At 34.3% G+C, this 12996-nt stretch overlaps 2 protein-coding genes across 4 annotated transcripts in view; one reads left to right on the top strand and one right to left on the bottom strand.

Annotated features, from left to right (window-relative positions):
• Positions 1-868: 868 nt before the first annotated feature.
• Positions 869-5970, bottom strand: LOC128213087 (transmembrane protein 69-like). Of its 3 annotated transcripts, none has more exons than XM_052918610.1 (3): positions 5907-5970; positions 5640-5705; positions 869-2584 (listed from the first exon to the last, which is right to left on the bottom strand). In XM_052918610.1, the coding sequence occupies exons 2-3, from the start codon at positions 5656-5658 to the stop codon at positions 1674-1676; spliced, it is 930 nt and encodes a 309-aa protein (XP_052774570.1). In that variant the 5' UTR covers positions 5659-5705; positions 5907-5970; the 3' UTR covers positions 869-1673. The 3 variants fall into 3 exon arrangements, with proteins under 3 accessions (XP_052774570.1, XP_052774573.1, XP_052774572.1); XM_052918613.1 differs by having other exon boundaries at positions 5929-5948; XM_052918612.1 differs by having other exon boundaries at positions 5855-5928.
• A 5407-nt stretch (positions 5971-11377) lies between these two features.
• The window catches only part of LOC128213315 (atrial natriuretic peptide receptor 1-like), a 37236-nt gene continuing 35617 nt past the window's right edge, over positions 11378-12996 (top strand). The window contains exon 1 of the mRNA XM_052918921.1: positions 11378-11435. Coding sequence (XP_052774881.1) covers positions 11385-11435 — 51 coding nt within the window. The 5' untranslated portion in view covers positions 11378-11384. The remainder of the gene's footprint in view (positions 11436-12996) is intronic.

Consider the following 12996-nt stretch of genomic DNA (forward strand, 5'->3'; position numbering starts at 1 on the left):
GTTCAAAAATTTGATGCCAAGCAATTGTATAAGATTATTGGGTTGTCCATCATTAATTCAAAAAGTAATTTCGATGACTGACCCAATTAATGGATATCTCACCTCTGACTAGATTAATGGATATCTGACCTTTGACACAATAAATGGATTTTTGACCTTTGACATGAGAAATGGATAATTGACCTTTGACATGATAAATGGATATCTGACCATTGACACGATAAATGGATATTTGACCTTTGACACGATAAATGGATATCTGACCCTTGACACAACAAATGGATATTAAACTGAATTTGACAAGATAAATGGATATCAGACCTTTGACATGAAATGGATATCTGACCTTTGACACAATAAATGGATGTTTGCTCTTTGACACAATAAATGGATAACCGACCTATGACATTAGAAATGGATATTTGACCTTTGACACAATAACTGAATATCTGCAGTCAATTGAATAAAACTGGTAAAAAATATGGTATGATGGCTATTGATCACAGGTTTGGTCAAAGTTGGCCAAAACATTTATTCGTTGGTGAGTATTTATCCAATATATACTATTATTTATTGTGCAATCTTATTACAAGCCTCCAGTTTTAACCTGTGAACAAGAACACAGATTTATACAATTATTGGCTGACCTTTGACACCCATGTATGGCCTTGACCTTGCAAATATTATTTCAATTGCATTCATATTCCAATGAACTAATAACAACTTTTAAATACTTCTGATACTACCAAACTGACCCTTGTTATTGGTCATATGATGTTTAACTGCAGTAAAATAACATTCAATCCTATAAATAACCCAACAGAAGTTTAATTATGAAGCAAAAAACAACAACATAGAAACAACAGGCAATGCTCTCATGTTTAATTTCATAACCAGACTATAACTTTGTAGTATAGCACTTCATATAAATAATACAGAGAATTCACAAATTCTATTTACACATGCACTTCAATGAAATAAAAAATAAAAATAACAATCTTATATATTTACATAAAAACAACATTCTCTACCAGTGAGTTTTTCTGATAAATTTTGGACCGAAGTTCGGCCACATTTCCAATGCTTAAACATTAAAAATAAAAAAAGTGAAAAGAACATTACAAATTTCTGTGCTGTTTTTATATTATTTATTTTCTCAAAAAATTAGGCCCAAAATAACTTTTGTATGTAAGAGTTTGCGTATTCTTCATAAAACATTTTTTCCACTTATTTTTTTTTAAGCAACCCTTATTCATTTTGATGTAAAATGGCCTCTTTTTTTTTATTTTTTTGTCAAAATAATGCATTTTTCCAAATTACAATGGCTCTTGCCCAATTCCCAAAATGGTGAACAAAACAACACATGAATTAAAAATCATAACTTGTACATAAGTACACATAATGGTTATTTAAATCACAATACATTTCAAATTATTAATGAACAAGGCAATTTCATTTTATCCAAATTACGCTCAAATTGAAATACTGAAAACTCTACTATATTTTTTTTGTACTTTGAAATCCTAGTACAATGTAGATGTATTTCTATATATAACTTGGATTCATATTTAATATGATACATAAATAATCACAATAATAAATTAAAACAAGATTTTACGTAACTTTCAGACAGACTAGCACAAAAGGGAAAATATCCTCCGCAAATTGTTTATCTACTCCTTCAGTTCTTTTTCTTCCAAATCATCTTTTTGTCCTGTTTCTCTGTTAGCACTTTTGCTTAAAAGTTCAGACGCTTCTTTCTTACTTTTATTCACAGCAGACTTAGCTGACTTTCCTGCCGTGTCGACCATTTTCTCAACCTTCCTAACAACTGGTTTTACTGCAGCAAGCTTTTCAACTTCAGGAGCTTTCTCCATCTTATCATTTGCAGCAGCCTTCATCTTTTCTTCCTTTTTCTTCTTGTCATCAAGAATAAGCATACACATCAGTGTACTCCATAGAGAAAGTATGGCAAACAGCGACAATAGGAATCTAAGTGCTTTAAACCATGGTGGATAGCCAAGCATGGTCAAGTCCATGTAAGCTGAACCAGCCAGTCCAGCCATCAGCGTGAGCAAGGAGGCTGGAGTGGGCAAAAGGAGAGCTACCCACGCTACGAGAGAAGGTGTGACACTGTAGCCTAGGTTAAACCAGTTTGGTTGAACAGCTTCATTATCCGAAAGAGCCGTGCCCCATCTTACTCCACCAATAAACGATAAAATACAGGCACCGTATGTGACTTGGCTGAATGCAAGACCAGAAACAAAAACACCCGATGACACCATATAGACTGGCATAGCTACGAATGGTATCAGACCACCGAGGCCAAGCAACAATGCTGGTCCTGGGGTTGATGTTATATGTTTCAGGTCTTTAATTAAAGTAAGAGCTGTGCTTTTTCCATCATTGAAGTTTCTCTTCTGATCAAAGTTGTGCTGTGCACCATTGCTGAATACACTAGCCAATCTTGTTGTTCCGCTGGTTGAAATAACAGAAAAATTTCTTTGTGCCATGTGTTGCCCTCCCCATGTTGAAAACTTTGAAGTAGTTTTAAATATTTTTGGTGCTGCTCTTGACGGAAGAACTGAAAGAAAGAACAAAAATCAAACAAACAATCGCCATTACACTTTAGTGAATAAAACCAAGGTGTGAATAACACTTTACAAATTTTCATACCAGCAAACAATATAATTCAAGAAAAAGAAGTCATCTGTAGCTGAATTCTCCCATTCATTTCAAATCCCCCATGAAAAGGCTGCTGCCCTTTTCTCAACAGGTGGAGTGGCATAGAAACACATTTAGAATTGAAGGTAGAATCCAAGTACTAATCAGGAACAATTTCAGCTTTAACAATGGATTTCTAATGGAGGAAAATCAGAGAATTTAAATACTTTTTTCTTAAACCTAACTTGCTAAAGAATCAATGTTTTCAATGAGCCAAATTTCTTACACTGATTTAACAAAACAAGAACATGTTTATTGTGTATATCTTAAAAGAACTTACTTTAAAGGTCTCAAAACACTTCAACAGGAGAATATTACACAGGAAGAGACAGAAACAATGATACAGAGTTGCAGGACAGACACTTATTTAATTATCAGAAGGCTTACAATATAAAACTGCCAAACTGCTGTTTAAATATCAACTGATTTTATTTAAAGGAGTAATAATTTAGCATTCCCACAGGTTTAATGGAGTATGCAGATAATAGCTACAATAATGTGCATTCAGGTATACTTTTTTATTATTTATACATTTCTTACATGTTTGTATCCCCAGCCTGCCATAGGCATAAAACATCAAAGGACTTGTTGACAGCCATCATTAAGATGGACATATACAGATAAGAGTTATAACTGCCATAACTATGTTGAAGGAATAAACAAAATTTTCCTTCACTTAACAATCAAGTCAATTAAGTCAAATGCTAATGCACCAGTCAATTGAAACCAGCCCCCCCCCCCCCAGTTCGGGGGTATACCGGGGATAGCGAGGAATTGGGCGGTGCTTTAACTTTCTAGGTGGCCCTGCAGTGCCAGGTATACATGCCATATCCCCCGGAGGGGGTAAAAATCCCCCGGAATTTCGACCCATCCCCCGGTCTCCCGGAGGGGGATGAAAATCCCCCGGAATTAAAAAGAAGTGTGTTAAAAAAAGTGTGTTTAAAATTACGCAAATTTATCACAGGGTTTAATTATATATGCCTGTTTACAGTTATGATGCCCTTCCTGTCCTGAAGCTTAATTGGATTATCAACTGATGGTGTGTTTAACAACACCTATTGGGTGACACTTAATAAATCAGCAGGGCACAATTCATGCATTGTTTTGATTGAAACTGACAGAATTTGCGTAAGAAATGTCAATTAGACTGGTCAGATAAAAGGTCGATTTTCATTGGTTAAAACTATAATTTTTATCCAATCAGAGAGGATGTAACAAATTAAAGCGTTCTTCAAAACATGTGTCATTGTCATCAAAAGGATTAATAATTTAAAGGTGACAGTAAATTATTCAGTAAAGAAAAGGATTAAAATAACTAATTGACAATGCTGTTTTTTGTTTTGCCTCACTAATATGTTTACATACATGACATTGACCTTCATCACAAATATCGGAAAATAACAGAACTTCCAGAAGAGAAACTGAAAGTAGACAATTCGGATGAAATGACTTTTATTTATTTATTATGGTGGTGATGTTTTTATTTTTTGATGAATGCCAAAAGACGATATGTTTTTGAACTTAAACAATAAATTATGCATTTGCATTTTATCAGAAGCAAACAAATCTGACTATTTGGGAATTGAAATGAAAAATATTGATAATTCATTCCATTCTCTCTATTAGTCTGAAAGTCATCATTTATGATCATAGGCAGCAGATTTTGTATCCAATTTTAGAGGAAGGTAAGCCCATTAAATTGTCTCTGAAACATATTTTTTTGTGAAGTATTCTATTTTGCAAGTGAGTGCTTTTATTATGCAATATGGCTGTGTCTCATAAAAATATAGATGAAGTGCTGGAAAAAGGGGTAAACAAGGTGAATTGGCACGTATGTCATGCCCGTAATGCTACATGGCGATGAAGAAAATCCCCTGGTATGTGACCCAAATCCCCTTAAATTCAGGACATAATCCCCTCGGGAGCCTTTCAAAATTATGGAAATTTGTTTTTTCGTACTTGCGTCTTAAAATACTTTGAAATTTTGCCAAATTAGATCTGCTAAAAAATCCCCCAGAATACTACCCAAATCCCCCCAAATTTTCAGACTTTTGAACAAATCCCCCTGAATGGTCTCCAGAAAATATGGCATGTATGGACAGGTAGATAGTCCACCTAAATGGCCGTCAACGAGTCTTTTGACGATTTTTTTAGTATGGCAGACTCGTGACGTCCACCATCCCAGCAAAAAGTAGCAAGCGGTCCTTGCGCAGAGAATCCTCGCGGCCACAATTTTGAAATTATCTCCGTTATAAATTCAAATTTCTACTCAAATTTCTACTCAAATATTATTGCCTACTATTAAACACATATTAAATTATGTCAGTATGCCCAAAAAACATGTTAAGTTATCATAAAACACTTACAAGTGTCGATTGTTTATCAAGTATCCCGATATCTGTAAATCTGTGACAAATCTGACTGGTTGTGTACATGTATGACGGTATTCATGACCCATAATATGTTAATGTGAAAATAACTCTAATGACAAATTAAATCCAGTTCAGATCACTGTCGGATAAAAATTGAACAACTTTGTCATTATTATTCAACATCAATGCATATTATTACAGTATATATTTCACCCATTGTTAAATGGTAGAGAGTTGTAGCGTTACAGGGAAACATAAGAAATGTCAAAATAAAAATAAAAAAGTATCCCTGATCGCTCATTATTGTATTTAGGCCAGGTGACTGCCATGGTTTTGTCTTCGCGCCAAATTTAGAGAGAATGGGCCTTATCTAGAGTCCCTGGAGTGCGGGGGCATTTGGCAGGGATTTTAACATCAGTTTGTTCCCGCTATTCCCTAGACCTGTGGGGCCGTGTTTACAAATGACTGGTGCAAAATGTCATCTGAAGAACTATTTTACCAAACTACAACCACTACTACATACGATACATAATACTCATTTACCTAAAAGTCTGGATGACATTATGCTGCTATTTCAGGATACCATCAACTCCGAAGTTTTCAAAAAATCTGAAGAAAAAACATCAACTTTTTACTTTATCATAAATAAATATTTAACGCGAAATTGTATTACTTAATAGAAAAAAATTAATATTGCATTATGTCCTGAGCTTACAATACAAAAACGATCGACGGGATATATTTGTGTATTATATTACGTTCAATTTAAGACTAAATTAGGACGGATGAAGACACATTTGCTTGGTTTACCGAAATTTTCTACATAGTTCACCTTCCAGATTTAAAGGTAGCAGTCAACACTTTTAAACAAGATCATTGTGTGGGAACGGACACCGGATATAGCTCAAAAAGTGATTAGTAAACAGAGTGTTATGCAGTTGTTTTTCTTAACCAGAGGTAAGATGTTGCTCTGTTAACGCATATCTACCGTATCCACAAATGAAGCAAGTGTTTGAATTAATAGCTGAATGCTAAATTTGGCCTATGGTATACTTTAAATTGCTTACGATTTAGCATACTTCGTAAAATGTTTCTTCAAATCTGAGCTGATCACCTCAAAACAGAATTTCGACAAGTATTGTTATTTTTAGGAAATATATCGAATAAATAAAAAATCTGAATCGAAGGATTTCACTAGCATAAGCTCAACTATTTTTATTGTAAGATATGACAATGCAACTTTTAAACTGTTAAAGATATGCCCTTAAAAATGTTCACAGTACTGTACTGGGGATAGCCGTACTATGTACTGGGGATAGTTTCAAAGTTGAGAAATTTGTGTCCTGGTGATAACATATAAAATGGGACAAAAATTGATAGTAACACTGTTAATATACAATATACATGTATATGTCTTATTTCGAACTTTCAAATAATCTGCAAAAAGTGAGAGTACAATTTGATAATAAATTATTGAGCAAACTTTAGTTAACAATGAGTTTGATCCATGCTCTCCTAAATGAACGTATATGCACGCTGCGTAAATATCAGGGTTGGTCACTATACATTCTTTCTCACTGAAATGAACGAACAGGGACCATTATTATGTTCTAAGTAATACCAAAATCGACCCAAGCTAAGAAAAAAGCTTTTCGTGTTCCAAATTTGATCACAATATATTATTCCCTACTGGTGACTTTCTGTGTGCAAAAACGTATACCTACCTGATTTACAAAGCAATACTATATATATGAATAGCAAACACCACAAACATTATACGGCCATATGTTGTGTGCTACTCAATAAATCAGATTACCGGCATATTTCAAATATTTAGATATTGATGCTTGTGAAAAACTCATCATGGTTAACTAATATGTATGAATGAAACAGTTTTAAGTGCATACAGATACAAAAAACAACAACATGTTTTTGCTCTCATCCCTCGATATGGACAACATCGAACAATTTCCCTCGAGCTCGCGTATATATAAATAGCCGTAATCATGATCACAGTCTCGTTATTCTAAATACATCGTTACTATCCTCAGTCCACTTAATAGCTATCCCCTGTGCAGTTATTTATTTGCTTCATCTATCCCCAGTACACTGTCAGGGCATCAAAAGGTATGAATATCTCCGTAACAACAAAATATATCATATTGATATTTCACACATTACTAGATTATGTAATTACAATAAAATCGCTCGATTCAGTTTTTATTCTTATTTTCAATTTGTTGATTTATGTTTGAAATCGTACCACATAAATTAACATTTGTGAGCGATCATGCAACTTTCGGAGTGAATTGGGCTATTATACAAAAGAGGAGACATATTTCCATCATAGTCGTATATTGCACAGTACCAAGTAATTTAAAACTCTTCGATTTTGTTAAATATATCAACATAAAGTACAAAAAATGATAGAAAACTTACCATGTGTCAAAATCAAACGCTTATCGATTGATCATTGTTTTAGCTATATCCGGTGTCCATTCCCACACAATGAAGATGGTAATGCTCCTTCCAAAACGAGATCCATTTAAAAAATATCCCATCGACTTATGACTATGACCCTTTTCAGAATTCTAAACTACGAAAACGCTTGCGATACATCTTGGTCGGCAGTTCTGCGTAAGACCGTGGTGTCCTCGTAATGTCGCCACATATAATTTACGGTGCAGTTGTTTGAAAATACTGTACGGGTGTAAAGGCCGAACACCAACACCATGCATGGATACAACTGAGATATATCCAAAAAAAAATCCGTCGAATATACATAAAATTCAATACTAGGTCGCAGAGCTATTTTCCGACAAGTGTGTAAATCAAAGTGATTCTTTCATTATAAACCAATAAAATATTAAATGACTTGCTACATTGTACCACACTACAATAAATTTTACACAGATGGCTTTCCGAGTCTTCATTCATCATGCATCACGCTTTGGTTATATATAGATAATTAGATATAGATTTTTTTCAGTAAGGAATACACATACATGGATATTTAAAACAAACACCATGTACCAGTATAGTAAATAAAACACATACAATCAGATTATTACCAGATGATGGCTTACAACAAGCATGACTACGGCTCTTCTAGTCTAAAATAATGAAGTATTATACGGGATTCTTCTGAAGGATAAGCCATACCAAAAATCTCAAAAAAATCCGTCAACGTACAATTATTTAAACTACGGCCCTGTATGCCGTACCAACGAACGTGCAGTATCGTACATATAATGTGTTTTTTTTATATTGGAAATTTAGAACATACTGTAAACATACAGTTAAAACATACAATATAAATTACTTGTTACTGTAAGAAGACGACGCATGTTAGGATTAAACTTAAATTGACCATATATAGTTTATCTGATTGAGTACTCATTCATGGATACTGCTGGAAAGTCACGTTTATTCAGTTTATTTACGGCCACAGACCCATAATACAGAAACACATATCGGGGACATAATTCAATGAAGTACCATAATAATAATTGTCATTTTATATGACTTTTTAGCAAGTAATGTAGAAACCTATCAACATGTATACACATTTATAGTTAGTGTGAATTGCATGGATATATTGTCATGTCTTAAACAATATGTTAAACCGTTTGCATGAAAGTTTGCAATAAAATACTTCCACAGTAATATATGCAGTTGCAATATTGTAAAAACATCGTATTATATCATATTTCTTGCATTCAAAGAGAACACGGTACTCGTCTTCAACTATATCTTCATGAATATCTTTATCTAAACAAAAAGCACTATCATCACGTACCATGTATGATGTCTACCAGTCTCTATGCAGAAGTTTTGACTAGAACATCTGAATTTTTGCAAAGCTTCTGCGTGAATAGAACGGAAAATTTGCACTAGAATAGTATTCAACGCCAATGAGAGGTTTAAAAATTCTTAGCACTGAAATCTAGAGGATTCATTAATATTTCTGTACCAATCTTGTTTTATCTATCTAAAACACGACATTTTCAAAGTTTCCATGAACATCTTCAAATCGCCATATTCATGACTAACTAAAACGAAGCCAAGCCCAAATTTAAACAAGGTTTTAATTGACCCCACTCTTTTTTTCAACGAATGACTATTATTTTTCAGGCATAAAATTGATTAGTTCGGAAGCGAATATCGTATATACAGTTAAAATTGATGAAACAGTCTTGGGGACTTATATTGCGTTATACAATGTATGACGAGATTTACCTCTAGGTAAAATGTGTGCATATAATTGGAAATACTCTCGGTGGTAATTTAATCATCGGGAGCAAATTTGCCTCAAGTCTTGAGTACGCAGCAATTGATTGAAAATGGTTATTTGGATTATGTCTGATTTAGCAACTATGTTTTCATGTTTGGCTATGTGTGTTTTGTTTGAGCTTCATATGCTATCAAAACGGATTGCTAAACTTTCAAATACATTTAATTTAAGCTACCGCACTCCTATTTTAGAGAATACTTTTGAAGACACCAACTGATCACAATTGATTTTAATTTGGTGCTTTTTTTTAAGAATGTAACGAAAAACATACGTATACATTTTATATGTTTTTTAAAAGACACAACTTGCTTTATTATTTTCCTGAAGGTACTACTACATACTATCGCTTGTGAGTATTAAATACAGCTATTAATATAATACGTTAGTAATATTAGCTTCATCATTATGACTTGTGTATGTTCAGCACAAACGTTTGACACAAAATTTTAACACAGTATTATTGTACGTCGAAATTGTAGTCGACGGTTTGTACTATTTTTAACTGTCTTAATTTTCGCGACAATTAAAAACCGCTTATTCTTGCACATTGCCTCATTGGTTCAGTAGGTCCAGGTCAAGAGGTTAATCACTTGGTTGTCGATCCAGGGGAATAAAACATATAATGATCTTTTATATTTGCGCTCACTCATCAAAAGTTTATTTATGGGACAGTAAATACTAACACCCAATTGGATTGAAAAGGGCTGATGCATATTGCATCTGCCGGAATTTATCGTCTTCCGTGAGGGCCGTTAAATCTGGGTCCCGTGTGACAGTTCTAGACCATTGTCCACGTTAAAGAACCAGGGTAGCTCTAACCTGGGTTACATTCTGTCCGTTCATTATGCTCCAAAACTTTAATTTAAAATGACTAACAATTTTATCGGAGAACTCCAAATAAGCTTACACACCACCAACATTACATTCTGAGAATTGCATTGAAATGTCATAGTATTACTTAAACATATCAAAGGACTAAAGAGTCATATTTTAGTTGACACGTTGTTTTACGAACTCATTTGTTCTAACGGAAGGACAGACAATGTATGGACCTGCTATATACCTCACTTTTGAGGCATACACATGTACATGTACATGTAATTAACCTTTTTTCAGTAACGTTTTATTGTTCCCCAGCCTGACCTGTAATTAGTAAAATCTTACACCATGAAGGTGTGATAACAAGTTTCTGGACATTTTCAATTTTGTTCCCATCAGCGTAGCTACAAAGTAAAGTGTTAGTTTATTATAGTGCCACCTAGGTAGCTCTTAGTTAAGGACCAGCTCGTTTGGCTTATCAGCTAGACATCTACATTCGTGAACATCTTTACCCCGATTCCTATCCCATATGCCTGGCGCCTGGCAGGAAGGCAATCGGTACATCTCGATTTAACTAGCTGCTGGGTCGCCAACCAGCAATGTCAGAACATGCCCCGTGTGAGTCTCGAACCTTCGACCTCCCACTCCGTGGGCGGACGCCTGAACCACAAGGCTAAGGAGACGGTTTCACATGTAAGACCTGTACAACTTCTCCGAGATTTGACTATGCTGAAACTTGTACCAAAACAAGTCACCCTGAGAGATACAGTATTTAGCGCGATAGGATCGCATTTTTTGACGAAGTCACGTGAGATTCCCAGAATAACTTGCTGAGGTCATCAATTGGTTCTTTCCCGGAAACGTACGCGGGGTGTTTATCTTAAGAATATGCGTAACAATTATATCTCCAATTCAACGTACCGTTAAAACCCTACAACTGAAAACAATTTAACAATGATATTCTTTTTACGGCTGTTTCAATTTTGATTTTTTTGGTCGGGGTTAATTTTCAACGTTGAAAAAAAGAACATTGGGTCCATTTTTAACAGGATCATTAATAAATGTTACGCCGGCTTTTACATAATCCGTTATTCTCGGAATCGCCTCGGCTGATTGATGACGTAATTGCTTGAATGTTACGTATGTCTCATGACATCCGTGCAGCTAATGCAAAGATGGAGGTGAAGTTATCCGTGCATTCTGCAGTCCTGTCCTTGTTCTTAATAGTGAGTATAATCTTTACATTGAGTAAATTGTAATAGAATTGTACAGTTATGAAAATTGTAGTATAAAATGTATCATATTTAACGATACTGTACAGTACGCCAAAAAGGCGAAAGTGAAGAAAATCCCCGATACTGAATATAGTGTCAGTGTACTTGAACAGTGCAAGTGTACTTGGGAGTGAAATTCACTTTCTCCAGTTACATGTAGATTCCTTATTCATAACACTTCTTAAGTCACTTGTCGTCGAAACCGATGACCTTTTTTCGATAAAACTTGACAGAAATGTTTGTTTGGTGCTCCTTTACTCAAATTGCCCAAATCATTTCGGTCCACTGCACAACATGGCAGCCAGAGCTATTAAAGTAAAAAAATTTTTTAAATAACTTCTCCTCAAAAATTGATGATTGTATTTCTATGAAACTTGACGAAAATGTTCGTTAGGTGGTCTTTGCTTGAACCTTTTGGCCAGTGGAGCACAGGCACTGATGTGCCTCTTGTATTCAAATTTAAATATACTGCACCTTTTACCATATTCCAATATGTGTATATATACAATAAAACAAAATGGTAAAAAATAACAGAGATATTAGTGGATTCCTGTTATCCAAAATTGGATTTCATTTCCAGTTCCATATACTTTAGTATTTTAAAAAAATCTTTAATTTGGTAAATCATTGATCAAATTTCATTATAAACCACTTGTGAAGCAATTGTTGCAGTATATGCATAAAAGAGAAAAAACAACAATTGTCAAAACAATTTTTCAGGTTTGACAAATAAAAGGCAATTCTTGGTGCCTAAAATCAGAAAGTCAGTGTTCTAATGCTTTTTAACATGTGATTTGTCTTTAAGGACCACAATGCTCAATATTATTCAACATTATAATTAAAGGGACTTGCTCTTTTTTCAAAAAGAAATTAATAACTAAATAAATTGTGGCAAATTGTATTAAGCAGTGTTGAAACAAAGATACTGACAGATGGAACCCTTCACCAGATGTTGCTCATATACATGTACATACTGTCTTTGAAGACTGTAATTTGAAAAAAACGTTAAAGGTTGAAATATCCATCACTTTCTGTACAGTATAAGTATTTGTGGACAAGTGGTTAAGGTGTCAGTTCTCTAATATTTTCTTTACTATAACCGAGCGCCAGCTCCCTAATATACCGGTAACCAGAATGATTTTATACTTATATTGTTGGGGTTTTTTTTGCAATTTTGGTATTTATTTTTTTATAAGATAAGTGTTTTTGGATGCATTTTTTTTGGTCTTAAAACATGAGTAAGTCCCTTTAAGCACCTATTGGTCATGTTTACAAGCACACCGGTACAGTAATAATGTAACTTGCAGTGGACGAAATTAGCACAAGCCCACAAGCCCTGCACTTGTAAAATGCTTTCTGGGCTTGCTTAAATTCTGGGCTTTATACAGCAGGGCTTGCTCTAAAATGAAATGCCAAGCAGTAGTATATGTTTATGAATTCGGGCTTGTTTATCCAAAAGACTAATTTCGATGACTGAACTTGACCTAGTTACATTGTAGGTGACCAGCAAGAT

The sequence above is a fragment of the Mya arenaria genome, chromosome 13 (assembly GCF_026914265.1).
Source record: "Mya arenaria isolate MELC-2E11 chromosome 13, ASM2691426v1".
Classification (NCBI taxonomy): Eukaryota; Metazoa; Mollusca; class Bivalvia; order Myida; family Myidae; genus Mya; species Mya arenaria.